Source organism: Podarcis cretensis (assembly GCF_951804945.1).
Source record: "Podarcis cretensis genome assembly, chromosome: 13".
NCBI lineage: Eukaryota > Metazoa > Chordata > Lepidosauria > Squamata > Lacertidae > Podarcis > Podarcis cretensis.
Genome location: NC_137182.1, coordinates 36364191 through 36388409, shown reverse-complemented (window position 1 = coordinate 36388409; position 24219 = coordinate 36364191). Strand labels below are relative to the sequence as shown.

Here is a 24219-nt window from a genome sequence, read left to right as displayed (position 1 = left end):
AAGGCTGTAGCCCATGTAGCCCAGTGATACAGCACATGCTTCACATGCAAAAGATGCATCTCTTAAACCCTGAAGAGCAGCTGCCAATCGGCTTACACTGCAGCATGCTAGGTGGACCCAGAGGTCTGGTTTGGGACAAGACAGATCCCTATTCCGCTGATGCTGCATTCTGAATAAGCTGCTGGGCTTAGAACCCAAATACAACTCCTAAGCCAGCATGGTGCAGTGGTTGGACTAGAACCTTGGGAGACCAGGGTTCGAATCCCCACCCAGCCATGAAGCTCACTGGGTCTTCGTGAGGATGATGTGGGGAGGTGGTGTGTACTACAGCAGCACCTTAAGCTTCTTGGAGGAGAGGTGGGATATAAATGCAACAAACAATGCACACCCATGCTCCCTGCTGCCTGCACGAAAGGTACAATACCTAAAGCTTGGTTTTGCCAGATGTAGTATCATAGAATCTTAAAGAGTTGGAAGTCAAAATTTATGCCTGTATGTTTAGTTTGTATGTTTATGTACGTATGTTTAGTTTGTGCAGTATGTTTTCTTTTTTTTGTAATCTAAGTTTAGAGGTGTATGTATCTATGTATAATATGTTTGTTTAGTGTTCTGGTTTGTGTTTGTAAGTATTGCATTTATCAATAAAAGTTAAAATATATATAGAGAGAGAGTAGGAAGACAGCCTCCCTGCCTATCCGGCCCAGGAGCCGGGCAGAGTCCCAAGCTGGCGCGCTCCTCCGACTCCTTCCCCGCCCCTGAAAACTGGCTTTTCTTTTAATGATAACTGCGGAGGGGCGTGGAGGAGGCAGCAAGCAAAAGCCGAGAGGGCAGGCGGACTTGGCGGGAAGCTACACCCACTTTCCCCAGCGCCGGCTTCTCCCTTTCCTGTTGTTCCCGCAGCGAGCCTCTTCCCCGCGTCTGATCCAGGCGGGGAAGGAGGAGGAGCAGGAGCGGCCGGCCGGCCGGCCAGCCAGAGAGCGCGCTAGCTTGGGACTCTGCCCGGCTCCTGGGCCGGATAGGCAGGGAGGGATGCGAGACTCTTCCGGGGGAGGCGGAGCCCGGCCGCCTTCCTGCTTCCTGCCCCGCGCCTCTCTCGGCTGCTGCCTGCGCTGGGAGAAAGGCGACTTCTCCGAAAGAAGGAAGCGCCAAGAGACCCAGACGCTCCGGCTGCGCTCAGGAGCTCTGCTCCTCCCGAGCCAAGCCGGATCCGCGTCCAGCTTCCCCCCCCCCAAAGCCTCCGGTCTGCAGGGAACCCCAAAAGGTAAGTAGAAAAAAGGGGGCGCAGGGGTCAGGATCCCCCCAACTCTCCGTCCCACCCTCCCTCCGGCACCCCCAGCCACCCCAGCAGGAGTCCGACGGCGGAAGCACCCCGCTGCACCACCCTCGCCGCCCTGCCAAAGGGGCGCAGCAGAAGTTTCAGCCCGGGCAGATCTCGGCACCCCCGACGCTGCATTCCCGAGGGGAGGAAGAAGGGCTCGCTCACCCTCCACAACCCGCAGCAGCAGAGCCAGGAAAGAGAGGCACAGACACGATGGGCTTCCCTAATAGGACGCACCTGCTCGGATCTCTTGGGTCAGGGAGCCGGGGGTGGCAGAGAGAGAGAGCCAAAAATGCTGCTAGGAAAGGTCGTAGGAAAGCTGCAGATTAGAAGGTGCTCTGAGGCACAGGGGGTCCCAGACACAGCTAAGGGGGAGGATTTAGTGGGGCTCCCCCTGCAAAGTTCCACTCTACCTCAAGGATCTCATCAGAAAAGAAGGGGAGACAGCGGTGAAGCCCAGGTCTCTGCTCCTGAGAGTGAATGTATCACCCACAAGGTGATTTCAGCAGGGGCTTGGCCACCCCCCAAGCTGGACTCACCTGTGGGAAGCAGGCTTTACCTCAGAGGTTAATCTTTCTTTGGAGGGCAAGGACTGGCTGACGGACCAGCATGACGGAATAGCAGGGCCTTCTAGAGAAAAAACTCTTCTGCCCGGCAACAGCAGTCATTGGGTGAACAGCAGTCTGCACCCAACAGGACCCTCAGGCTGACCCTCACACATTCTTGGGTGGGTGGGGGCGGCTTGCAAGCTTCTCAAGGGCCTGGGCGTCCTCTTATCTCAGGCCACTGGATTCTGGACACAGTTCAGAGCAGATAAGCGAGTTCCACAAGGCACCCAGGGGCATCTTCTTCCCAGTTCCAGTCTCCCAAGGAGCCCTCCAGCATCTCCTTACAATCCAGGCCATCAAACACATCCCAGTCCCTGAGAGGGCGGGGTCTTCCCAGCCTTCTTCAGGGTCCCAAAGCAGACTGGAGACACACGATCCATCCTGAGAGTGAATCTCCCAAGTTCCACGTGGAGATTTTGCGCAGCATCCTGGCAAGCTTCAGGAAGGGTTACTTCTTCACCTCTATCAGCCTGACAGAACCATACCTCTACACTTTCATCAGGCAGGACCGTTGCAGGTTCCTATGGCAACGACTAGGTCCAGTTCCAGGCTCTGCCTTTTGGTAGCACACTTAAGATGCTCTCAGGGCAGTCAGGACCAGAGCCCACAGACAGTGCACCACACTCTTCTGGTCCTTCAAACCCTCCTGACTTGTCAAGAAGTTCTCAAAGGGCTCTCTGACTAAGAAGATGCATTTCCCTAGCTTACACATCAGCCAATCTCCATTTCCCAGAGGCCTCAGTTGCACACTCAGTGAGGCAGGGGGCCATAGCCTCCAGAGCTTCCTGGGAGATGGCACCTCTAGAGGAGATCTGTAGGGTAGCTTTCTCCTCGGTCCATCACTACCAGATCACCACCTTTGCATCAGAAGGCACCCTTGGGTAATGTGTCCTGCAAAAGAGTTCAGCACTCCTAGGGAGACACAGTGCAGGATGTTGGAGAACAGGGACCCACCCAGAGATGCATTGATTTTCAGCATCCCAAGCCAACATTGGCTCCCAGTACATTTCCGAGCACAATTCAAAGTGTTGATGCTGATCTTTAAAGCCCTAAACGGCCTCGGCCCAGTATACCTGCAGGAGTGTCTCCATCCCCATCGTTCAGCCCGGATGCTGAGGTTCAGCTCCCAGAGTCTCCTGGCGGTCCTTCCATTGCGAGAAGTGAAGTTTCAGGGAACCAGGCAGGGGTAGTGGCACCCACCCTGTGGAAAGCCCTCCTGTCAGACGTCAAGGAAATAAACAACTACAGTCGTACCTTGGTTCTCGAATGCCTTGGTACGCGTACATTTTGGCTCCCAAACGCCACAAACCTGGAAATAAGTGTTCTGGTTTGCAAACGTTCTTTGGAAGCCGAAGCTGCTGCAGCCAATCGGAAGCTGTGCCTTGGTCTTTGAACGTTTTCGGAAGTCAAACGGACTTCCAGAGAGATGCTGTTCGAAAACCACCGTACAACTGTATGTGACTTTTAGAAGACATCCGAAGGCAGCACCATACAGGGATGTATTAATGTTTGATATTTTACTGTGTTTAAAATATTTTGCTGGAAGCCGCTGGAAGAGTGGGTGGGGCAACACAGTCAGATGGGTGGCATATAAATAGTAGTATTGTTGTTGTTGGCATATAAATAGTGTTGTCGTTGTTGTTACCATTGTCAGGCCTCCTCCTCCTTGATCAGAGAAATTGAGATTCTTGATTTACCATGAATTTCTGTTTTTCTCTACTGAAGGAGCCATTACCTCTCTTTCCCCCCTCGTTTTGTCCACAGTAGGCAAACAGCCAACAACAGAACAGACATTGCAGATTCCCGGAACGTGGGTCTTCCCACTTTGGCGAGCTGACGACTAGGGATCCAAGGGGGGAGGCTCTGCCTTCCATGGAAGAGCCTCTGATCTCTGCCTATCTGGCGCCTGCAGCGGGGCAAATCCCCAGCCAACTGGCCTCCACCACTCAAGAAGAACAGGAATTCACGGTAAGTGAAGAATTTCCATACCTCTAAACTTCAAGCCACCCAGCCTGACTATCAGCAAGAAACAAATGACAAAAGGAGGGGAATGGGGGGTTCTGTTGGGGGGTAGCAAGCTGAATGGAGAAGAGCCTCTCTAGTCCTCCTGCAGCAGTAATTAGCAGCACTGTATTTTGGGGCAGGGGGCGGGAAGGCACAGTCCAAGCTTGTCCGCTGCTGTATCCAGTTCTGCGCAGTGCATTTCCCAGGCTTCATTTGAAGCTAGGATTTGTAGCAAGATTCCAGTCAGAGGCTACCTGGCAGTAAATAATAAAGACAAGACAACCTCTGAGTATGGGCAAAGTGTGCATGTTGAAACTAGAGCGCTCAATCCACAAACAGGTCTTTCCTGAATCAAACCAAGGAGCTTGGAGGCTGGCTCGCGACCACTCACCTTTTGTTTCGCAGGCACGCCTAAGGCCTTGCCAGGAGCAGTGAAAGCACCAGTTCGGCAGCTACTGTGCCGCCTTCACTTCAAGTCTCTTCAGAATCCCTCAGGAAATGTCTGGCAGAGAGTGAAGATGAATAAGTAGCCATCTCCATTGGCTCCGCTGGGATATTTTTGCCCATGTCCAGCAGCATACAATAGATTTTGAGCACTCCCGTGTTTTTACTTGGCTGTTTCTGGGCTCCGCTCAGCCTTCAGGGAACCCGAAGCAGCAACAGCCAGGATGGAAGGTACACACAAATGCGCCTCCCCTCTGAATGTCAGGCAGGGAGAGAGGGTGGGAGGATAGGAAGCCACGCCCCTCATGGCTTCACCCTAGAATGGCACTCTGGGTTGCGTAACATGGGGAGGGGGAGTCATAGGTCATAGTTAGAGTTAGGGTGCATGGGTCAAGGGTTAGAAAGTTAGCAGTGTCAGGTCAGAGTTCACAGGGCAGTGGGGACTGTACAAGTCCTGGGTTCAAGTTAACTTCAGTTCTGTATCCATATATATATATTTTCCCGCTCTTCCCAAGAACCTCAGCAGGTGAAGGATGTGGGGGCCCCTCCAGGCCTGAACCTCCCCCGAGATCCAGACCCCCAAAAGACCATCCAGATACTGCAAGCCCAGCTGTCAGCTGCGTTGGCCGAAGTGGAGACCGTCCGAGCTGTGGCTGCCGTGAGCGAAGGCACGAAACATGAGGCCGTGGACGCTGTCCGGCGCCGGTGCCAGGAGGAAGTGGCTTCCCTGCAGGCCATCTTGAAAGGTGAAGGGCCTCAAGGCCTGGGCGCAGCAGGGAAGGAACAGCAGGGACCTTCATTTGTTCTTATTTATTTTTTCTAACCTGCCCTCAATCCCAGCAGATTTCAGGACAGTGGTACCTCAGGTTAAGAACTTAATTCGTTCTGGAGGTCCGTTCTTAACCTGAAACTGTTCTTAACCTGAAGCACCACTTTAGCTAATGGGGCCTCCCGCTGCCGCCATGCGATTTCTGTTCTCATCCTGAAGCAAAGTTCTTAACCTGAGGTACTATTTCTGGGTTAGCGGAGTCTGTAACCTGAAGCGTCTGTAGCCCGAGGTACCACTGTATAATAAAAAGGCAGCAGGTTTTCAAACCTCCCTCCCTGGAACCAAACATATGAAATGTCCTACTGGATCAAGTCAGTGGTCTGTGTATCCCAGCATCCAGTTCTCACAGTGGCTAACCAGTTGCCTGTGGGAAAACCAGAAGCAGGACACTGGTACTGCAGCCATTCTCCTCACATAGGCTTTCCAGCAACTGGCATTCAAAGGCCTTGGGCAGTGGAGGCGAGTGGCCATGAATTGCCACAAATTTGCTGAATCCTCATTGCCTTTTGTGGAAATCAATTTCATAGGGCTGGAGCCAATGTTAGCCCTACTCAGAGTAGACCTATGGAAACTAATGAATCTAAGTGAGTTGGGCCCATTAACTTTGATGGGTCTGCTTTGAGTATTAGCATCGGGTGCAGCCCATAGGTTAACTCTGCGCCATGTGGAGAAGTACTTTCTATTATTATTTATTTTTATTATTTATTAGTTTTATATATACCACCCTTCATTCCAAAATCTCAGGGCGGTTCAACAGAAATAAATACAGGATTAAAAACAAGTAGATAAGTGAAACAAAGCAGTTCTAGTATAATATACAAGATTCCTGGCTTGCCTGCTGAGACGCCTGCTCGCTTTCTACAGACACCATCTCCAGCTATGAGGCTCGTCTCTCGGCTTTGGAGCGCGACGGCCGGGAGAATACCTGGAGCCGCTTGCTGCCAAGGCCCAACCCCCTGGACTCGCTGGAGAAGCAGATGGAAAAGGTGTGTGGTGGCTAGACAGGGCTTAACCTGAGGGTAGAAGAAGAAGGCTCTGAATGTTTCCTTTCTCTCTCCCCGCACAGGCGCAAGAGGACACTCTGCGGCTCCGGGCGATCGTTCTCCCCATGGAGCAGGAAATTGCCGAGCTGAAAGCAAAGCTGGCACATGCCGAGGGCCTGGTTCAAGAGCTGCAGGGTGAGCAGGTGAGTTGGATGAGGGGAGTGGCAAGGGAGCCATTGAGGAACAGGAAGGAGCCAGAATGGGAGGGGGCTTCAAAGCAGCTCAGAATAGGGTGAGGATGCCGTTTGGGTAGCAGCTGAGTAAAGAGGGGAAAGGGCAGGGCTCGCCTGAGGGTGATTCCTTGCTCCAGAATAAGTTGATGGACAACCTTTATGTACGTGGCCCTGGCAGTCTACATCACTAGTAATCTGCATCTGCAGGTGTTTCCCTCCGCCAGTGCAAATTAGCACACAAGCTGAGCGATGGCAGGACAAACTTGCTCTTCCTGGCTGGCTACAAGTCTGGGAAAGTCAAGGTGTGAGTCATGAATGGAAACTAGAAATGCCAACTAGAAATCCTCTGTTTCAATTAAAGCAACAGTGGTTCCCTCCTTAAGCTTCCAGGTTTCCTGGCTGTTAGAATTTGGTCTTTTCAGAACCCACACTGGGCAGCCTGTCTCTGGAAAGGCCTCCTTGCTCATTCCTATTCCTTTTCCTTCAGCGTTCTTTATGTAGCTCCTCTGAATCCCTCCTCGCTGACTCTGAGGCCGTGCCCTCCGATGCCCCTGGAGACGACCCTGGCACTTTGGCGGAAGGAGGAGGAGTGGCGGAGAAATTTGCCCGCAGCCTGGACAGCGTTTCCATCGCCTCTTTCTCGTCATTGGCACCAAGTCCGGGGCCTGCCATCCGGCGCAGGCGTCCCCCTAGCCCGGAGACGGCCTCCATCGCTTCCTCCACAGGGACCCTGGTGCCAGAGACCATCTACTTACCGCCGGCCGGGTACCAGCTGGTGCCTGACTCAGAGTGGACGCAGCTCCACACACAGGTGCGTAGGCAGGGCAGAGTGGTGGTCAGCCCCGGAGGGGTCAGCAGTTTTCTGTCCAAAGCAGGGCTGTTGAGGACGTACAACAAGGCCCTCTCAGTCGCAGTGCCACACCTGTTGAATTCTCCCCTGAGGGAATTCCCCTCCTGGCTCTGTTCCTGCTGTCTTTCTGCCAGCTACAGTGGTACCTCGGGTTACATACGCTTCAGGTTACAGACTCCGCTAACCCAGAAATAGTGCTTCAGGTTAAGAACTTTGCTTCAGGATGAGAACAGAAATCATGCTCCAGCGGCACAGCAGCAGCAGGAGGCCCCATTAGCTAAAGTGGTGCTTCAGGTTAAGAACGGACCTCCGGAACGAATTAAGTACTTAACCCGAGGTACCACTGTAGTAAGAGTGAGGCCCACTGTCTCGAGCCTGTGTCTGGATTCCATCCTCGCTAATGGCTTTGAGGACTTTGCTCTGCTTTCCTTGTTTCGGTTTTGTTTTAAAGTTGATTTTTAGCTGCCTTAGTGGGCCTTCCGAAGTCAGAAAGGAAGTTAATTTTTTGTCATCGGGCTTATGAATCCCATGGCAAGCCTCTACTAAATAGAGGGCTCCTCTGTTGTGTTGTGATCCTAGAGGGAGATGTGGGGATGGTGGAGAAGGGAGGAGGAGGTGTGCCGGAGTTCTCCCTGCCCTCATTTTGTCCCCGACTTCTTCCTTTCAGGTGCGGCAACAGTGCGAAGCTCTGGAAGAGGGGGCACAGGAAAAGGCCAGCCTGCAGGAGGCGCTGAGACGCAGCAATGAGGAATGCAGTAAGCAGGTGTGTGGGGAGGGGGGGAGCCCTGCCCTCGGGGCCTGAAGCCAAACCCACCTCTGTTAGCCCCCCCTTCTTTCTGCTGCTACTTTGGTGTTAGATTTCAGTCATGCTCTTCCTCTAACGTTCCCAATTAGCTAAGTGCTGGTGACCCCCTGTTTTTCAAAAGCTGAGCCATGGACCCCCTACTTTTGAAAATGGCGATATCTCTGTGGTAGTTTTTGTTATGTGAATGGTGCCACCATAGGCACCAACTCTAAGGCGTATAGACCCTTTGGACACACACACCCCAACTGGACCATATGGAACCACCTCAGCCTCCTTCTCTGCACAGGTAAGGGCACAGGTAAGGTGCTTGATCGCCCACCCACCTTTCCTGGGGTACCTTCCTTCCTCTCCCCTTCTCCCCTTCAGTGTCTTGCGAGCCTCCACCGCAGAGGGGGCTTGGCCACTGCCTGCTGGAGTCAGGGTGGAGAGAGGAGGAGGCAGCGGGTGGGGTGGGCCTGCCATTGTCCCCCAGGGAGCCCCCAGCTCACCTGGCCATGGAGCACCACCTACCATACCCAGAGCCTGGCTGCCTAGGCCTCAGAAGCACCAGGTGAAGGAGGAAGGTGGTGGGGCATCCATCAGGCCAGGGGGTCTCACCCTGGACTGCACTCACTTGGTTCTGGCCTCCCTCCATTTGTCCTTCCGGCAAGGCCAAGCCTGTGCCCCCCACCAATTCCCCCCCCCAACTGGTGCCACCAGATGCCATGGACCCACTGGGGTCCGCCAGCCACCAATTGTGAACCCTTAGCTTCCACCAGGAGCTCTGGGCAATGTGCAAGATTATCTCCTTGATTATCTCCTTTCCCCCCTTCCACCCCATTTAATCCTCCCTACAACCCTGTGAGGTAGGCTAGATGAAGAGATAGGGACTGAGCCGTGATTCATGGCTGAGTGGGGAGTTGAACTTGGGTCTCCCTAGTCCTAGCCTAACACCTTAATCACAACACTGCGTCAGCTCTAGAAGAAAACTGCAACTTCCCCTTCCATGAATTGATTCCCCCTTCCTCTCTCTCTTTCTGATCAGGTCCAGGTTCTTCTGACTCAGGTGCAGACTTCAGAGTGCCTCCTCCAAGGCCTCCAAGCTACAGTGAGCGAAACTCAGCGCCAAACTCAGGAGCAAATGGTAAGGGGGGGGGCTTCTGGGGGACAGCATTGGTGGGGAGCCCCTGTCTGGGGGGGGGCAAGGCTGGCCAGGAGCAGGCTCTGATTTCAAGTGGCAAGCTTGGGGTGTGCATGGGATTCTGGTTTAGGAAGGCCCTGGGTGTTGACCAAGGGCTGGTTCTTAATGTTGTAGCCCCTCTGTGGCCACTGGGGGGGAGGGAATAATAATAATAATAATAATAATAATAATAATAATAATAATAATATTTTTTTATTTATACCCCACCCTTCCTGGTTTAGAAAACCGGGCTCAGGGCAGCTAACAACAAATTTAAAACACTTAATTGTAGAAGCAGCATAAAATACAGTATAAAAACATGAATAACAATAAAGTTCAACGTTCAGAAATCAATTTGGGGGAAATCCATCTAATAAGTATTAGATAGTCACCAGGGCTAGCTGGCTGAATTAGTCCTACTTGGGCCAGCGAGGAGGCCAGGGGAGAATTAGCTGTGGAGTCTCAGAGCTCAAGTGCTATTGTGAAAAAACCCTCTTAATGCAGCACACTGGCCCAAATGCAGCCAGCTTCTCTGTGCCAGCACTGCAGCACACGATGGGTGACTGCGGGCCTTGGGTGTGGGGGAAGAAACTGCACATTGCGCTGCTTTTATAGGCAATGTGTGGGGTTTGGAACGCCGCTGACGCTGGCTTTGCAGTATCCGCATGCCAGCAGTGTGTAATGCTGGCAGGAACGCCGTCCAAATGCAGATGGACTGACGCACAGGATGAAGGGCTTGTGATTTCTTCACTTTTTTATATTTACATCCTGCATTTTGGCTGAGAACGTAGAAAGCTGCCACATATTGAGCCTGTGATGTATATATAAATTAAAATTTGATGATATGATACTGCTTTATTGGTCCTTTGCTGTCTTCTTGTATATTTTTAAGAGATTTTTCAGTATTAAGTGGTTTAGAAAAATAAGTAAATAAACAACAACAAGAAGAAATAAAGCCACACTGTGCCTGGTGCTACAAGGGCTTTTCTGAGTCATTCCTCTCATGTGCAGCGGGGAGGTGTGCACCTTTTAAATCGTTCCTTTGGAAACCCAGGTCCAAGTTGAAGTTGTTCCTTTTCCTTCTGCCCCCTTCCTTCCGCTAGGCTGACCTGGCTGCTTCCCACAAGCGCCTGAGCTACGAAGTGCAGCGCCTCAGTGCTGAGAACGAAGGGCTGCGGGGGGCCAGTTCCCAGGATTCCCGCCCAGAGGAATCTGATGAGAGCATGAGCTTGCCTAGCACTGTCCCGGTAATTCTGACCCACCTCTTCCTTGTATTGGGCTGCGGACTTGGGATACTGGTGTGGGATGGCTGGAAATGGCAGCATTGTATATATTATATATGGCGGGTTTCTCCCTCCTCCTGCCTCCCTAGGAGCTGCAGGCCTTGGTGCGCCAGCTGAGGCAAGAGTCTGCCTCTCAGCTCCGGGCTGCTGAGCACCAGGCTGAGCGCCTACGGATCGAGATTGTGTCCCTGAGGGAGCGGCTGGACCAGGAGACGGCATCTCGGTCAGGACTGCAGGGGGCGCTGGAGAGAGAGCAAGAAGAACGAGGTGAGGGGGGGGGAGGGAGGTGGGCCAAGAACTAGGTGAGGGAGGGGTTTGGATTAGCATCTGTTGGCTTTCAAGGAATCTGAAATCACTTTGTAGTGTTGTGGATGTGATTAATGATTCTCTCTTTATTTTTGTCCTCTCTTCCCTTGTGGCTTCTGGCTGGCAGAGCTTTTGCAGGGTGAGTTCTTAGGGGGGGTGTATTATATGTGAGTGTGTGTTTGTGTGTGCACATTTCCACAGATGAAGGCTTGGACACGGTGGTCACCAACTGACCTTCTTCTCCTTCTCAATCCCCAGCCTCCCTGAACAGTATCCGGACTGAGATGGAGAGGATGCAGCAAGGGCAGGAAGAGATTAGCAGAGCCCAGGGATGTGTGAGTCTTTGTGCTTCTTTTTTCTCTTGCAGCCCAGAGATAATTGCCAATAAACATTTCACTTCCACAAACCATACGCGTTACCTCGAATCCCCCCACCCTCTGGATGGAGGATATAAATTTGAGGGGGTGGGAGGAAGGATCATAGTAGAATAGAAACGGCAAGGTCCTACTTAAGTTAAGGAAGAGGTGAGTAGGATCCTCCTTGGAGATCCATGAGATCTCTTCCGCACCTCCAAAAGCCATCCTGTAAGTGTCCATGGGTGATAAGGTCCCTTGGCCTACTTGTCTACACAGGAGAGATGCAGTGTGCAAACTCTTTTTGGTGAGCAGCAATGGGCCAGGTGACAGCCACACCTGTCCCCTTTGTCACTTCCTTTCTCTGCTAACACGACACTCTTGTCTCTCCTGACCTTTCAGTAATGACTTTTTTCGTAACTGCAATTATCGGCTGTTGTCAGGGTTGAGTTTAATCTACCATTGGCACCGATCAGGCAGAATTCAGCACTCTGAGAATCTCATCTTTCAGTTTTGGAAGAAAAAACCCTGTTTAGGCCTTAAGCATAAGAAAGAAATGCTAGAAAGGACCTGTGCAGTGTCTGGTGAGAGCTTGGGAGTCCAAGGAAGGAGACTGAGCCCTGAGCTCCGATCTTCTATGGCTCTTTGTCCTTCCTTGCATTGCCTCAGTCCAAAGGTGGAAGTCCTGTGTGCCTCACTCAACTGGGAGATGCGCATGTTTCTAATTACAGTACAGTCGTATCTTGCATCCCAAACACCTTGGTACTTGGGTGTTTTGGCTCCTGAACGCTGCAAACCCGGAAGTGAGTGTTCTGGTTTGCCAATGTTCTTTGGAACCCAAACATCCGAAGGGGCTTCCGCGACTTCTGCGCTTTGGAAGTCGAATGGACTTTTGGAACGGATTCCATTTGACTTCCAAGGTACAACTGTAATAAGTGTCAATTAAGCACGCATATTTGGGTTATGGTAGAAGCATACAAATGTATGTGATAGTCACTTTGGTCAATACTGAGGTGCAATGCTTTTAATTCACTTCAGAGAAGGGATGGGGTGAGCTTTGAGTGGGTGGGATCTTATGCTGTGGTTGTGAGGCTGGCACCTGCTTTTCTTTCCAGATGTGTGAGAGGCTATTTCTGGTCATGTCAGACACTGGCGGAGGCTGGGAGAGAGAGAGGAAACCTCTGTGGGCTTATCTTTTTTTATTTTTATTCTGCAGGTGCAATCTGATGCTCCCTCTCTGGGAGAAGCCAGCGGCCTTCAGGATAGGAGGTCAGAGCCTTAGAAGGAGGTTACCTCTGCCCTTCCTCACTTTCTTGGCACAATGGGAACCTCAGGGAAACCTGCCAGGCACCAAAGGGGTCATCTCTGTCCTCCGGAGCTCTTCCAGGTCCCCTCTACATGGGCAGGAGAGCAAGAACTCTGGAGGGAGGATGGCTGGAACCTCCCATTCTCACTCCCCTTCCCACTGAATGACACTGGAGCTTCCAGAACACAATAAAGGAAATTTTTGTACCTTCCTCCATCTGTGTGTCTCCTTTCCTTGGGTAGCTGAGCGGACTGTAATGGTGGGTGGTAGCAGTAACACAAATCTCTGTTTTGCTTGAGAGGAAGCCTCCCAAAGGGATCACGGGAATCGATTTTCTGCTTTCCACCTTTGAGCATAGCGACACAGCCTAAAAGTGGGCCAGAGTGATGCAGCCGTAAAAATATGTATAGAGCCATTAGCCATTGTAACATAGTTTGTATTCATTTTCATCTTTAAACTGTTGTGTAACATAAGTATTGCAGATATGAAATGATGTATAGTTGGGGAGGTTTCTTTCTTTTTGCCATAAGTTCAGGCCTTGTGTCACTCTAGTGTTTTCTATGTGAAAAAGAAAGTAGCTTGGCAGAGAAGAGGTTGGATGTCTGGGTTAAGATTCCTGCATTGCCGGGGGTTGGACTAGATGACCCTCAGTGTACCTTCCAATGCTACAATTCTGTGATTCTACAACACTTTCTGGGTGCCAGTTCATTTTTATCTATTTCTTTGGAACCTAGGAAGCCGCCTTTATAGTGAGTCAAACATTTGTCTCCATCTAGTGAGAGTTATTATTTAATTACGTTTCATAAAGAGTGGGCTAAAAATGCCCTAAATAAATAAAATACACTGGCTGACTGGGACATTCCCAACCTTGCCACTGAGCTACAGTAGTGCCTGTTTCCCCATATCTAAGGTAAAAACCCTTATATACTTTGCATTGGAAGTAAGGGGTGGAAATCCTTAAAACACACACACACACACACACACACACACACACACACAAACACACACACCAAGTCTTGGAATGAAACTTCTGTTGTTTTCCTGTGGGCGAGGAGAGACTTCCTGGTGCCATTTTTAATACCTTTTTTAAATAAAAACTTATCTTCCCCTCCATCCTTCCTGGGCCAGGAGAGAGAGAGAGAGAACCATGTAATGCATGGGTGATTGGGATTAGTTTTAGATCACAAGTGTCGCCAAGGACTGTGAGGGCGTTGTGACCACAATCTCTACCTTTTGGGGATTTTGATCTTGGGGTGGGATTAAGGTCATACACACTCTGCTCTCCTGGGCCTGTAGTCAAAGAACCTGCTTTGCCCTTTCAGAATGGGGTGGCGGGGGTACCAGTTCCACAAAAATAAGCTTTTTGTCACTATGGAGAGGTGAAGATATAGAATGGTGCCAGTCCTGTGACCACTGAGAATCCACAACCAGTCCAGAGCCCATAGGCTCAGCCCAGAGTTCCCATAGGGAGTACTCAAGAGCACTGGCCAAATGGCTCAGTTGGGAGAGCATTAGACTGAAGGTAAAATGGAAAACGTAATGCTGGTGGTCAACAAAAGAGGTTTAAAGACAGTCTCAAGGCAAATCTTTAAAAATGTAGTATAAACACTGACAACTGGGAAACACTGGCCTGCGAGCGCTCCAGTTGGAGAACAACCTTTACCAAAGACACTCGAACTCAGGATGCATGGAAGAAACGTGCTAAGAGGAAGGCACGCTTGGCAAATCCATGCCATGATCAACTTCCGCCCGGAAACCAATGTCCCCACTGTGGAAGGACGTGTGGGTCCAGAATTGGCCTCCACAGTCACTTACGGACTCATTGTTAAAACCGTGTCAATGGAAGACAATCTTACTTGGCTATGAGTGATCGGCAAAGAAAGAAGAAGAAGGTAGTACTCAAGAGTAGTCCCATTGACATTAATGAATACTGCATTGCAAAGTTAAGTTCCTTGCTTTCAGTGGCTTTGCTCTGAGTAGAACTTAGCTGAATACCACCCAAAGTAGTAGCAACCTGGCTAGTAACTAACCCAAGTACACGTGACTGACACAATTTCCACCCTGTTTATTCCTGGGGGCCCTTTCTCCCCCTCCTGTGCTCTTCCAAGTTTTGTTTTAGGCTGCAAGTTCCTCCAGGGAAGAACCTGTTTATCCTTTTGCATTCTGTTCAGTGAAAAGAGCCATGCACATGGATACTGAGAGTTATCAAACCGACAGGTGATAAAACATGCAGTGTGGTTGTAAATGCCACTTTGCTTATTTGCAGGCATTCTAGTGCTATCTGAATGGCTTGCATTTCTTGCCTTTCATTTCCTCCTGCCCTTGCTGGGCACAATTCCCACTCGGCCACTCACATCTGCATTTGATGGTTACGCCTCAGGTTTCTGATGGAGGATGGATCAGGATTGCAGGATCAACACTATGGTTTTGTTATGTTTTTTTTCCCAGGCAAAAGAAAGGCAAGAAGTTTATGCCATAATAAATTGGTTCGTTTTTAAGGTGTCACAAGACTGTTTGTTTATGGGCGTGGAAGGCTCCCATATCTCCCAACGTCTTTTTGCCTGACTTCCAGGCTGCGGGTATCATTAAGTTTTCACATATTATTTTTACATTTTACAAGACATAAGACCTTAGATAAAAAGAACAGGAATCGTTATCTTTGTTATTAGTGTATTTCGGTGGATGGGGGCTCAGGAGAAGCAGAATTCCGCAAAGTCCTGATTTTCTCTCTTGTTTCCACTAGGCAGCTGCCTCTTCAGCTTTGCAGGCGAAGGAGGGCAAACCCCACCACACAAAATTAAAAAAATAAATCAAAAGTATCCCGGAAGTCAACCTTCCATACTGAGAGAATGCAATTGTTAACTCTGCACTAACTCTATAGAGCATTCGTCGCCCGTGGCCGACGTTTGTCCACAGTAACCGGAAGTTCTCCCTCTCCATGCTTCTTCTCTACCCTTTCCTATCTCTAGGTAGATGGGAGGGGGCGGGCGGGTGTGATGTTACTTCCGGGAGGAGCTAAGATGGCGGGCCGCGCGCTGGTGGTGGCGCGAGGAGGGCTCGGCGGCCGTGTTCTCGGTTGGTTAAAGGGCCGCGGGGGGCGGGGGAGGCAGGGAGGCGGCGGGCGGCGGCGTGTCGGCTGGCGGAAAAGGAGGCGAGGAGGGAGAGCGAAGAGGCAAGAAGCCTCTCCTTAAGGAACTCCTGCAGGAGAGCCCCGTGACCTTTTGTGCTTGGCGGGCTGCTACTCGGTTCATTACGGCCTCTTCCTTAGTGCCGGTCTTGGGATCGGAGGCAGCGGCGTAGCAGCCCATCCCGCCGAAGCGGGGGGAGGCGGCGTGTGGCAGGAGGAGGGCCCGGCCCTTCCTTTCCCCGGAGTGTGTGAGGCCGGCCCCTCGGTGCATCCCTCCAGGCTTCTTTCCGCGGCTGCTGCTGCTCCTCCCCTGCTGCGGCAAAGAAAGAGGCGGTTTCTCCCGGCCCCGGCGAGGTGGTTTCGCCCGCCCGCCCGCCCGCCCTCCGGAGGGGAGCTCTGATTCTCAGCACGTGCCAATCAATGGTTTAGCGTCAGGGATGAGCAGGGAGGTAGCAAAGCGTGGGGGTAGCAAACCGTTCAAGGTGGTTGAAGCAAAAGAGATTGTGAGCTTCTCCAATCTGAGCGGGAAAGGGAAGTAAAAGAAATAGTATGGTGCAATGGTTAGAGTTTTGTTCTGTGGCCTGATGAGAGACCAAGGTTTGAATCCCCACTGGGCCACATAGCTCACTGGGTGACTTTGGACCTGTCACTGTCTCTCAGCCTAACCTACCTTACAGGATCATTGTGAGGATAAAATTGGGACCAGGTACACCACTTTTGGGACGCAGGTGGCGCTGTGGGTTAAAGCCTCAGCGCCTAGGGCTTGCCGATCGAAAGGTCGGCGGTTCGAATCCCTGCGGCGGGGTGTGCTCCCGCTGCTCGGTCCTAGCGCCTGCCAACCTAGCAGTTCGAAAGCACCTCCGGGTGCAAGTAGATAAATAGGGACCGCTTACCGGCGGGAAGGTAAACGGCGTTTCCGTGTGCGGCTCTGGCTCGCCAGAGCAGCGATGTCACGCTGGCCACGTGACCCGGAAGTGTCTCCGGACAGCGCTGGCCCCTGGCCTCTTAAGTGAGATGGGCGCACAACCCCAGAGTCTGTCAAGACTGGCCCGTACGGACAGGGGTACCTTTACCTTTACCTTTACACCACTTTTAGCTCCTTAGAAGAGAAGGTGGTATATCAATGCAGCAAATTAATACATAGGGTGAGTGTAAGCAAGTGTAAAATGATGCACAATAGGACGATAAATAAACCTGAATTTCACATATACACACATTCTTGTATTCATTGTGTTGTATGAGCAAGGTTGTTTCACAGAATATAGAGATCCTGCCCCCTGCCGTACAAGTCGGCATAACGGATGCTATTATTCATAATGTTTATTTTAAAAGTGCTTAAGTTCACATAAAATTACTTTTTTGCAGCTGTTGTCTCTTGAAGGTTATGGGCATAGGCAGAAGAAGGGAAATTGGGGGAGACAGGGACATCAGGATGTGCAAAGATAATGTATTTGTTATAAAGTGTTGTCTTATGAAAGTGGTCACCCATTTTGCTTGTGTTTTGCAGGCCTCCGTGGCTGCCTGCCTCGTTATATGCAAGGTTTTATAGCTACGGTAAGAATTCTGGGCAGTGGTGGGCAAATTGTTTTGATTTGTTGCAAGCCACCCAGAGTGGCCGGGGCAACCCAGGCAGATGGATGATGAGGATGAGGATGATGATTGCTGTGATATTATAGGCAGAGAGGGCTAAAATTCTGACACTCTTCTTCTGCAGCCGTCCTTGACCTGCCCAGCCTTCCACGGGCATACGTTCCTTGTTCGAAGTTTTGCAGTTGAAGCGAAGAAAGTATTTGTACGAGACAAACCACACGTCAATGTTGGAACAATTGGGCATGTGGACCATGGCAAAACTACATTAACAGCAGCCATCACCAAAAGTGAGTGTTAGGGGTGGGGGAACAGTTATTATTATGGAAGATGAGATAGGTAGGGTGAGAACAGGCCTAGACCTGATCAAAACAGCTAGTTGAAGGAAAGTCAGCTGGCAGCCAGGGAGCCAAATCAAGCCAGCAAGGGCTGAGCACCCAGCCTCCAAAATAGACTCCATCCCAAAACTGCACATCACTGTGATACACCTCACCTGCTTTCTCTTGAACTGAGATGCGGGCAGAGGCAATGTGAACAGCGAAACCTGTGCCTTCGTTGCTCATTCGAGATGCTCACTCCCTTGCACATGTCAGGGTGTGAGAAAATGGGCACCTTTGGTGTCCAAAGGAAGGGGCTAAAGCCTCAGTTGCTGTTCAGACTAGAGAAGGGAGTTCAAGAGCCCTTTAGCTCTGCCTGCTGACCTGTTCCCATACCAGCTATGGTCCTTGCTGGCCTTTCAGATTTGATCAGTTGAAAACGTTGCTTCTTTTTTCTTCCTCTTCAAAAAATGCTACTGAGTAAGACACTAGACCAATCTTTTTTTGGGAGAAACTCAAGAACCTTGTTCACCGCTTCTGCTGTTATTTCCAGTTTTGGCAGATACTGGAAGTGCCAAGTTCAAGAAATATGAAGAAATTGATAATGCACCCGAAGAGAAGGCACGTGGGATCACCATCAATGCCTCCCATGTTGAATATTCAACAGCTAACCGCCATTATGCCCACACCGACTGCCCTGGGCATGCCGATTATGTTAAGGTATGTGTGAGGAACTGGGAATCCATGAAAGCCCTGAACACACTCATGATCCTCATCCAGAATTCCTTTTGATGGCACATGCCATTAAAAAAACAGAATTCTTGGAGGATTGCCAAGATCTAGAAAACTTCCAAGCCATATCAAACATAGGAGCCTGGTTTTTCAAAGTAGTTCACTTTTTAGAGATACCACAGCCTGACATGTTTCCCATGTCTTCTCTTTAGAACATGATCACAGGAACAGCGCCACTAGATGGCTGCATCCTTGTCGTAGCTGCAACAGATGGACAGATGCCACAGACAAGGGAGCATCTTTTGCTTGCCAAACAGGTGAGTCTGTGGTCTTGGAATGGAATAGGGTAGAGATGCTTTGGGTGACCTAGTACATACTTCTGAGAATATGATGGGTGCTTCTATCAAGCAGGGCTGGAAGTCTTGAGAAGGGAGCAATGTACCTGTGGGTCACCCTTGTTTTCTTCGCTACCACCTCAGATAGGAGTGAAGCATGTTGTAGTGTACATCAACAAAGCTGATGCAGTCGATGATGCAGAGATGTTGGAGCTAGTAGAGCTGGAGATCCGCGAGCTGCTCACAGAATTTGGCTACAATGGGGAAGAAACTCCTGTTATCTCAGGCTCCGCTCTGTGCGCCTTGGAGGTCAGTGGTGCACACACACATTTCGTCTTGAGTGTCATTCCTTAGCAGGAATTCTTCCATTGCTTAATCATTTATATCACCACCTCCCATTCCTGTTCCTTGCAGCACCGAAATCCAGAGCTGGGCTTGAACTCCATCATGAAACTGCTGGATGCAGTGGATACACACATTCCTGTGCCACAGCGGGAGCTTGATAAGCCCTTCCTGCTTCCCATAGAGCACGTTCACTCCATACCAGGTACTAAGCTTCCTAGGTTGCCCCCCCCCCCATTTGCTTTAAGGGAGTTGCAGCTAGGGCTGTCTGGCTGTCCTGTACCCCCGTTGCCTATGCTAGCTTCATTTGACTGCTTTATTCCAGGCCGAGGCACTGTGGTAACTGGTACACTTGAGCGTGGCATTATCAAGAAAGGAGATGATTGCGAATTTGTAGGGCACAACCGGGACTTGCGCTCAGTGGTAACCGGTAAGTCCTTTAGAATTTCTGCAAGACTCGTCAACTTCCTGGTCTCCCCCTGCCTTCCAAGTTTGTCTGATGGTAGAACAGGGATAAAACTGTGGGGAAATGGTTGTTTGCACATAAGAGCATGGGCGAAAGTTTATTATTGCAAGGTGATTTCATAGCAGAAGGCATTGCTTGGAGCATGATCAACGCGTGGACAGCTCATGCTGCCCCATGATTGGTCCACGCAGCATGGCCTGATCGACTACGTGGGCCTGGTGTGATGGTATGGCATTTGTCCTTATCTGCCAGCTGAGGGAAAAGTTGCTTCTTGGTTTTTGTATCTTTTCTTCTGCACACAATAAATGTTTGACTGCAGCAGCTCCTGGAGCAGTCAGATTTCTTCAACCCATCTTTGCGTGAGACTGATTATTACGGATGTCGAGCAGGTTCTCGACATAAAACACCTTATGTGAAAATGGCAGTCATGGCAAAGGACAGTTATGGTTGGGTGGGGGAACTCCCCAGAAAGTTTGCAAATGGTAATGGCACTCCTTTTGACTTCAGGTATTGAGATGTTCCACAAACAATTGGAACGGGCAGAGGCTGGTGATAATTTGGGCGCTTTGGTGCGGGGGCTGAAGAGAGAGGATATACGGCGGGGGATGGTTATGTGCAAGCCTGGCTCCATCAAGCCGCACCAGAAGGTCGAGGCTCAGGTAAGCAGGCAGGACAGATTTGCAAATATTTTATAAGACCTAACCTAAGGAACCTCCTCACCCACAATATCCCTGCCTGGTAACCGTGCTCCTCATACGGGGCCCTGCTGAGAGTACTGCATGGCTCAGAGGTGCACTTAACCTGCACTAGGAACTGGGCTTTTAGTATTGCAGCTACATGACTTGGGAATCAATTAACCACCAAAATCAGGCAGGCACCTAGCAGGGTGTTTAAGCGCTTAATGAGTCCTTTTTTCTTCAGGAAAGCTTTCCCTGAGGATGTAATCCGGTCATTTATGGAAGATCAGTGTTGTCTAATGGAAGTGGGTTTCTTTTGTTTGCATGGATGTTTTTGTTTTTAGTGAGTTTATGTTATTGCTTTTAAAGATCTTGTTTGATTCTGTTTTTATCATGATCACTGCTTCAGTGGCTTCAAGCTATGAAGCAGTCTATAAATTTGTGTAATTATGATGGGACACTTTCATATTCTGTAAAATAATGGAGGTTTAATTTGGAGCTCACGTTGATTGTCCAGACAAGGCAAACAAGTCACTTCTCCTTCCCAGGTTTACATCCTGAGCAAAGAAGAAGGTGGTCGTCACAAGCCCTTTGTTTCTAACTACACACCTGTTATGTTTTCTCTGACCTGGGACATGGCCTGCCGTGTAGAATTGCCTGCATCAAAGGTTTGTCTGACTCTTCCTGCCCTCCTCCCTCCTTTCCAGCAGCCCGTTGCTTCCTATAAGCATTGCTGAAGTGACTTATAGAATCCACATTAGAGAATAGCTCTTGATCTGCTTCGCTTCTGATGCTTATAACTGAAAACAGGTACAACTACTGGATATCTTACAGGCCTTATTTCCTCTTCCTTAGGAAATGGTGATGCCAGGTGAAGACACCTCCATTATTTTGACATTGCGGCAGCCCATGGTTTTGGAAGAGGGGCAGAGATTTACGCTACGGGATGGACACAGAACCATTGGCACTGGAGTTGTCACAAAAACAGTGTCAGTAACTGCAGAAGATAAGGCAAAGTGGGAAACTTAAGTATATCCCTCAGAAGGATGCTTGTGAGGCATTTCAGGCCACTGAACATGCAGAACACATGAAACCAGGAGTTAAGCGCATTGCAGAAAGAGGAAGGGTGTTGAAAGCTTCACAAGCTATGAGCGGTTTCTTGGAATAAAAGCCCCTTGCTGAAATTATACCCTAACTAAAGTAAGCGGTTAGCCTTATCATCTTGGCTGAGGCGAGAAAAGCCTAATGTGTTCTGCTCATTTCAAGGGTGGGTGGGGAGGGCAAGTTGGTTAAATAAAAGACTTGAAAGCTAATCTTGAGTGCTATTCTGTTAAGTGGTGTAATTTTTTCATGATATCCTTTGAGAGACACTGTTGTACTACTAAAACAAATTATTATTAGGTAAAACTAATCTTATGGTGCTGGAGGAGACTCTTGAGAGTCCCATGGACTGCAAGATCAAACTTATTCATTCTTAAGGAAATCAGCCCTGAGTGCTCACTGGAAGGACAGATCCTGAAGCTGAGGCTCCAGTACTTTGGCCACCTCATGAGAAGACTCCCTGGAAAAGACTCTGATGTTGGGAAATATGGAGGACACAAGGAGAAGGGGACGACAGAGGACGAGATGGTTGGACAGTGTGCTTGACAGGAGTGTGTGGCATGCTCTGGTTCATGGGGTCACTAAGATTCGGACACGACTAAACAACAAAAAAATCTTATATGTAGTTAATGGGTACAGGTATCTGTTTGCAGGGGCACTGGTACTTGTTAGTTGATCTCAGTTAAGAATTTGGAGCCTGGATACAGTATCAAGCCCAGAAATGCCTATTGAGCAACCCACAGGTGACTGCACAGCTTGAATCCACAGACAGGCTTCCTGTTTCTTGTGCCCTCAAAGCCTGAATAGTCAGGCATAGGAGGCCTTATTTGTGTGAACTCCTTTAAATAACACATGGATCCTAAAGCAGAAGTGGCTGTTCATCTTGCACTCCAGCAAGTGTGGACAGCATTACCAGGCAGGGGTGGCTTAAGGGCTTCTATACAGATTATACAACACTACCTAGCTCAAGTACATTTTCAAATTTAGTAATATTAGTAAAAAGTAGATATATTCCACCAAATATGAAATGTACTTCCTCTCCCCCTACCAGCCCTTTTTGAATATTAAAAGGTAAAGGTACCCCTGCCCGTACGGGCCAGTCTTGACAGACTCTAGGGTTGTGCGCTCATCTCTAGAGGCCGGGAGCCAGCGCTGTCCGCAGACACTTCCGGGTCACGTGGCCAGCGTGACGAAGCTGTTCTGGCGAAAAGGGATGCGGGTGGCGCTGTGGGTAAAACCTCAGCGCCTAGGACTTGCCGATCGTATGGTCGGCGGTTTGAATACCCGCCGCGGGGTGAGCTCCTGTTGTTCGGTCCCAGCTCCTGCCCACCTAGCAGTTCGAAAGCACCCTTAAGTGCAAGTAGATAAATAGGTACCGCTTTATAGCGGGAAGGTAAACAGCGAATTTTGAATATTGAAGAGGACTAAATCATCCTTGTGATACGAAAATTATTACCATCGCATACCCTTTGATTTCCTGCAGTGATAGCAAGATCAGGTGGAACACATGCCATTCTCTCCTTCACAAACATGGATATCCTTACTAGAGAAATCTTCAGCCCCCAAAGGGAAATAGAAATCCAGCAGTGCTTCTAACTTGAAAAAAACATTTTTTTTGGGTCAAGTATCTCATGAAGATGTAAAGCCACCATCAGTACTCAAGTGCTGCTCTTAAAAAAATGGATAGCAGGAGAGTAACTATTTGGAGTAACAACCTTAAGAACAGTACATGCATACTGCGATTTGTCTTTCTAGATAGAGCTCACTGAAAGCAGCAGGGCGGGATAGTGAACTGCTGCACTATCAAACTCTTTTCCACCCCATTTCTTCTACAGCAGCCTTCAAAGATTTCAAGATGCATTGACTCTCTTTGCTTTCACGTTTATATGTAGTGTTTTGCCAACAGCATAAACCATTAATTGGACACCACTAGATTTATACAAAGGTAAGCAATGTGGTAACTTGCAGAAGTTGTTGGGACCCCCAACTACCATCAGCCCCAGCCATGCCCCCTTTTGTTTCACAAACATGGTTGGTAGAGATAAAATGGTCAGAGAAGAAATCGCTAGATTTTTATTTCATTTGTCCAAATCAGTGTATATCTTAATGCTGAGGTTGGTATTTTTGCCCTGTGTAGAGCATTCTGGCCTAGACCACAGGCTGGGGGTTGTGAGCCTGTGATTATCCCAATGCTGCTGGATTGCAATTCCCACCATTCCTTGTGCTGGCCAGAGCAGATGAAAATTAGTGTCCATTATCTGTATGGGCACCCCTAACTGCTCTAAATCTACAGGCTCTCACATTCCAGCTGTAGAACCCAGTTAAGGCTACCATCTAGAGCTTCCATGTATCAACAATCCATGGGCAAGGTACAGCTGCTCTCACCTGGGTGAGGAAAGAGGAGGAGCTAGGGCAGAACATACTGCTGGTATGTAAGCTGTATCACAGCCTGCCTGAACCTGGGGAGACAACCCATCTGCATGCCTCGCTCCCACCAGACTTTTGACGCCCATTAAACAAGCAGCCCAGGCTCTCATTTCTCATTGATCATGACACAGCTCAAATCAAACTCTTGACATTTAAGCAGACTCCCAGATAATAGTAAGAGTCCACTGCAAGGCAAAGTCCTGGAGCAGCTCAAGAAAGACCACGGCCCAGCTCATGAAATTTAACAGTCCCAGGCACTGAATGGCTGAAGTATAAAGCCTGGCATTTAGCTGCTTATGGTCTCCGTAGCTTGTTTAAAAAATAGCAACACCAGCCACACATACTTCATTTCTGCAACTCTTCTCAAAAAATGTCACCCACCAAGCCTGTGGGAGGGAGTAGCATCCCAATCTCGTATAACATTTTCTGCTAAGGGCCCACAACACTACTGTCCAGCCTCCCGTTCTTTCAGACTTTATGTGCTGATTTCAATAAAAGCAGTAATTAAAATTTTATTATTCAGATAAAAAACACTGCTAGACCATGATGTATAGTTTTTTACATTAGTGGTCCTTCCACTAAGAACCACTGCTTTAGGCTCTGCATTACACTGCCACCCCAATTACT

General features: G+C 49.6%; 2 protein-coding genes across 4 annotated transcripts; both read left to right on the top strand.

Moving 5' to 3' along the window:
- Positions 1 to 1065: 1065 nt before the first annotated feature.
- Positions 1066 to 12692, top strand: RABEP2 (rabaptin, RAB GTPase binding effector protein 2). 3 transcript variants are annotated; one of them, XM_079951450.1, is made up of 14 exons: positions 1066 to 1261; positions 3694 to 3894; positions 4336 to 4605; positions 4890 to 5120; positions 6068 to 6189; positions 6270 to 6389; positions 6907 to 7230; positions 7937 to 8032; positions 9099 to 9197; positions 10337 to 10480; positions 10606 to 10783; positions 10950 to 10961; positions 11081 to 11157; positions 12392 to 12692. In XM_079951450.1, exons 3-14 carry the CDS (start codon positions 4599 to 4601, stop codon positions 12455 to 12457), a joined length of 1476 nt encoding a protein of 491 aa, XP_079807576.1. In that variant the 5' UTR covers positions 1066 to 1261; positions 3694 to 3894; positions 4336 to 4598; the 3' UTR covers positions 12458 to 12692. The 3 variants fall into 3 exon arrangements, with proteins under 3 accessions (XP_079807576.1, XP_079807575.1, XP_079807577.1); XM_079951449.1 differs by having other exon boundaries at positions 3691 to 3894; XM_079951451.1 differs by lacking the exon at positions 10950 to 10961 and having other exon boundaries at positions 3691 to 3894.
- A 2758-nt stretch (positions 12693 to 15450) lies between these two features.
- TUFM (Tu translation elongation factor, mitochondrial) lies at positions 15451 to 21383 on the top strand. Its single transcript, XM_079951452.1, has 11 exons — positions 15451 to 15556; positions 17116 to 17162; positions 17323 to 17485; positions 18066 to 18232; positions 18457 to 18561; positions 18724 to 18888; positions 18994 to 19126; positions 19247 to 19351; positions 19895 to 20046; positions 20613 to 20732; positions 20920 to 21383. Exons 1-11 carry the CDS (start codon positions 15478 to 15480, stop codon positions 21091 to 21093), a joined length of 1410 nt encoding a protein of 469 aa, XP_079807578.1. The 5' UTR covers positions 15451 to 15477; the 3' UTR covers positions 21094 to 21383.
- Positions 21384 to 24219: the final 2836 nt, after the last annotated feature.

Excerpts from the sequence above, each read along its gene's own strand:
- RABEP2 (XM_079951450.1), top strand. Across the intron at positions 6,190-6,269 it reads TGGAGAAGCAGATGGAAAAG|GCGCAAGAGGACACTCTGCG; the intron begins GTGTGTGGTGGC and ends CTCCCCGCACAG. Across the intron at positions 6,390-6,906 it reads AAGAGCTGCAGGGTGAGCAG|CGTTCTTTATGTAGCTCCTC; the intron begins GTGAGTTGGATG and ends CTTTTCCTTCAG.
- TUFM (XM_079951452.1), top strand. The coding sequence starts at position 15,478 with ATGTTACTTCCGGGAGGAGCTAAGATGGCGGGCCGCGCGCTGGTGGTG. Across the intron at positions 19,127-19,246 it reads GCACGTTCACTCCATACCAG|GCCGAGGCACTGTGGTAACT; the intron begins GTACTAAGCTTC and ends GCTTTATTCCAG. Across the intron at positions 19,352-19,894 it reads CTTGCGCTCAGTGGTAACCG|GTATTGAGATGTTCCACAAA; the intron begins GTAAGTCCTTTA and ends TTTTGACTTCAG.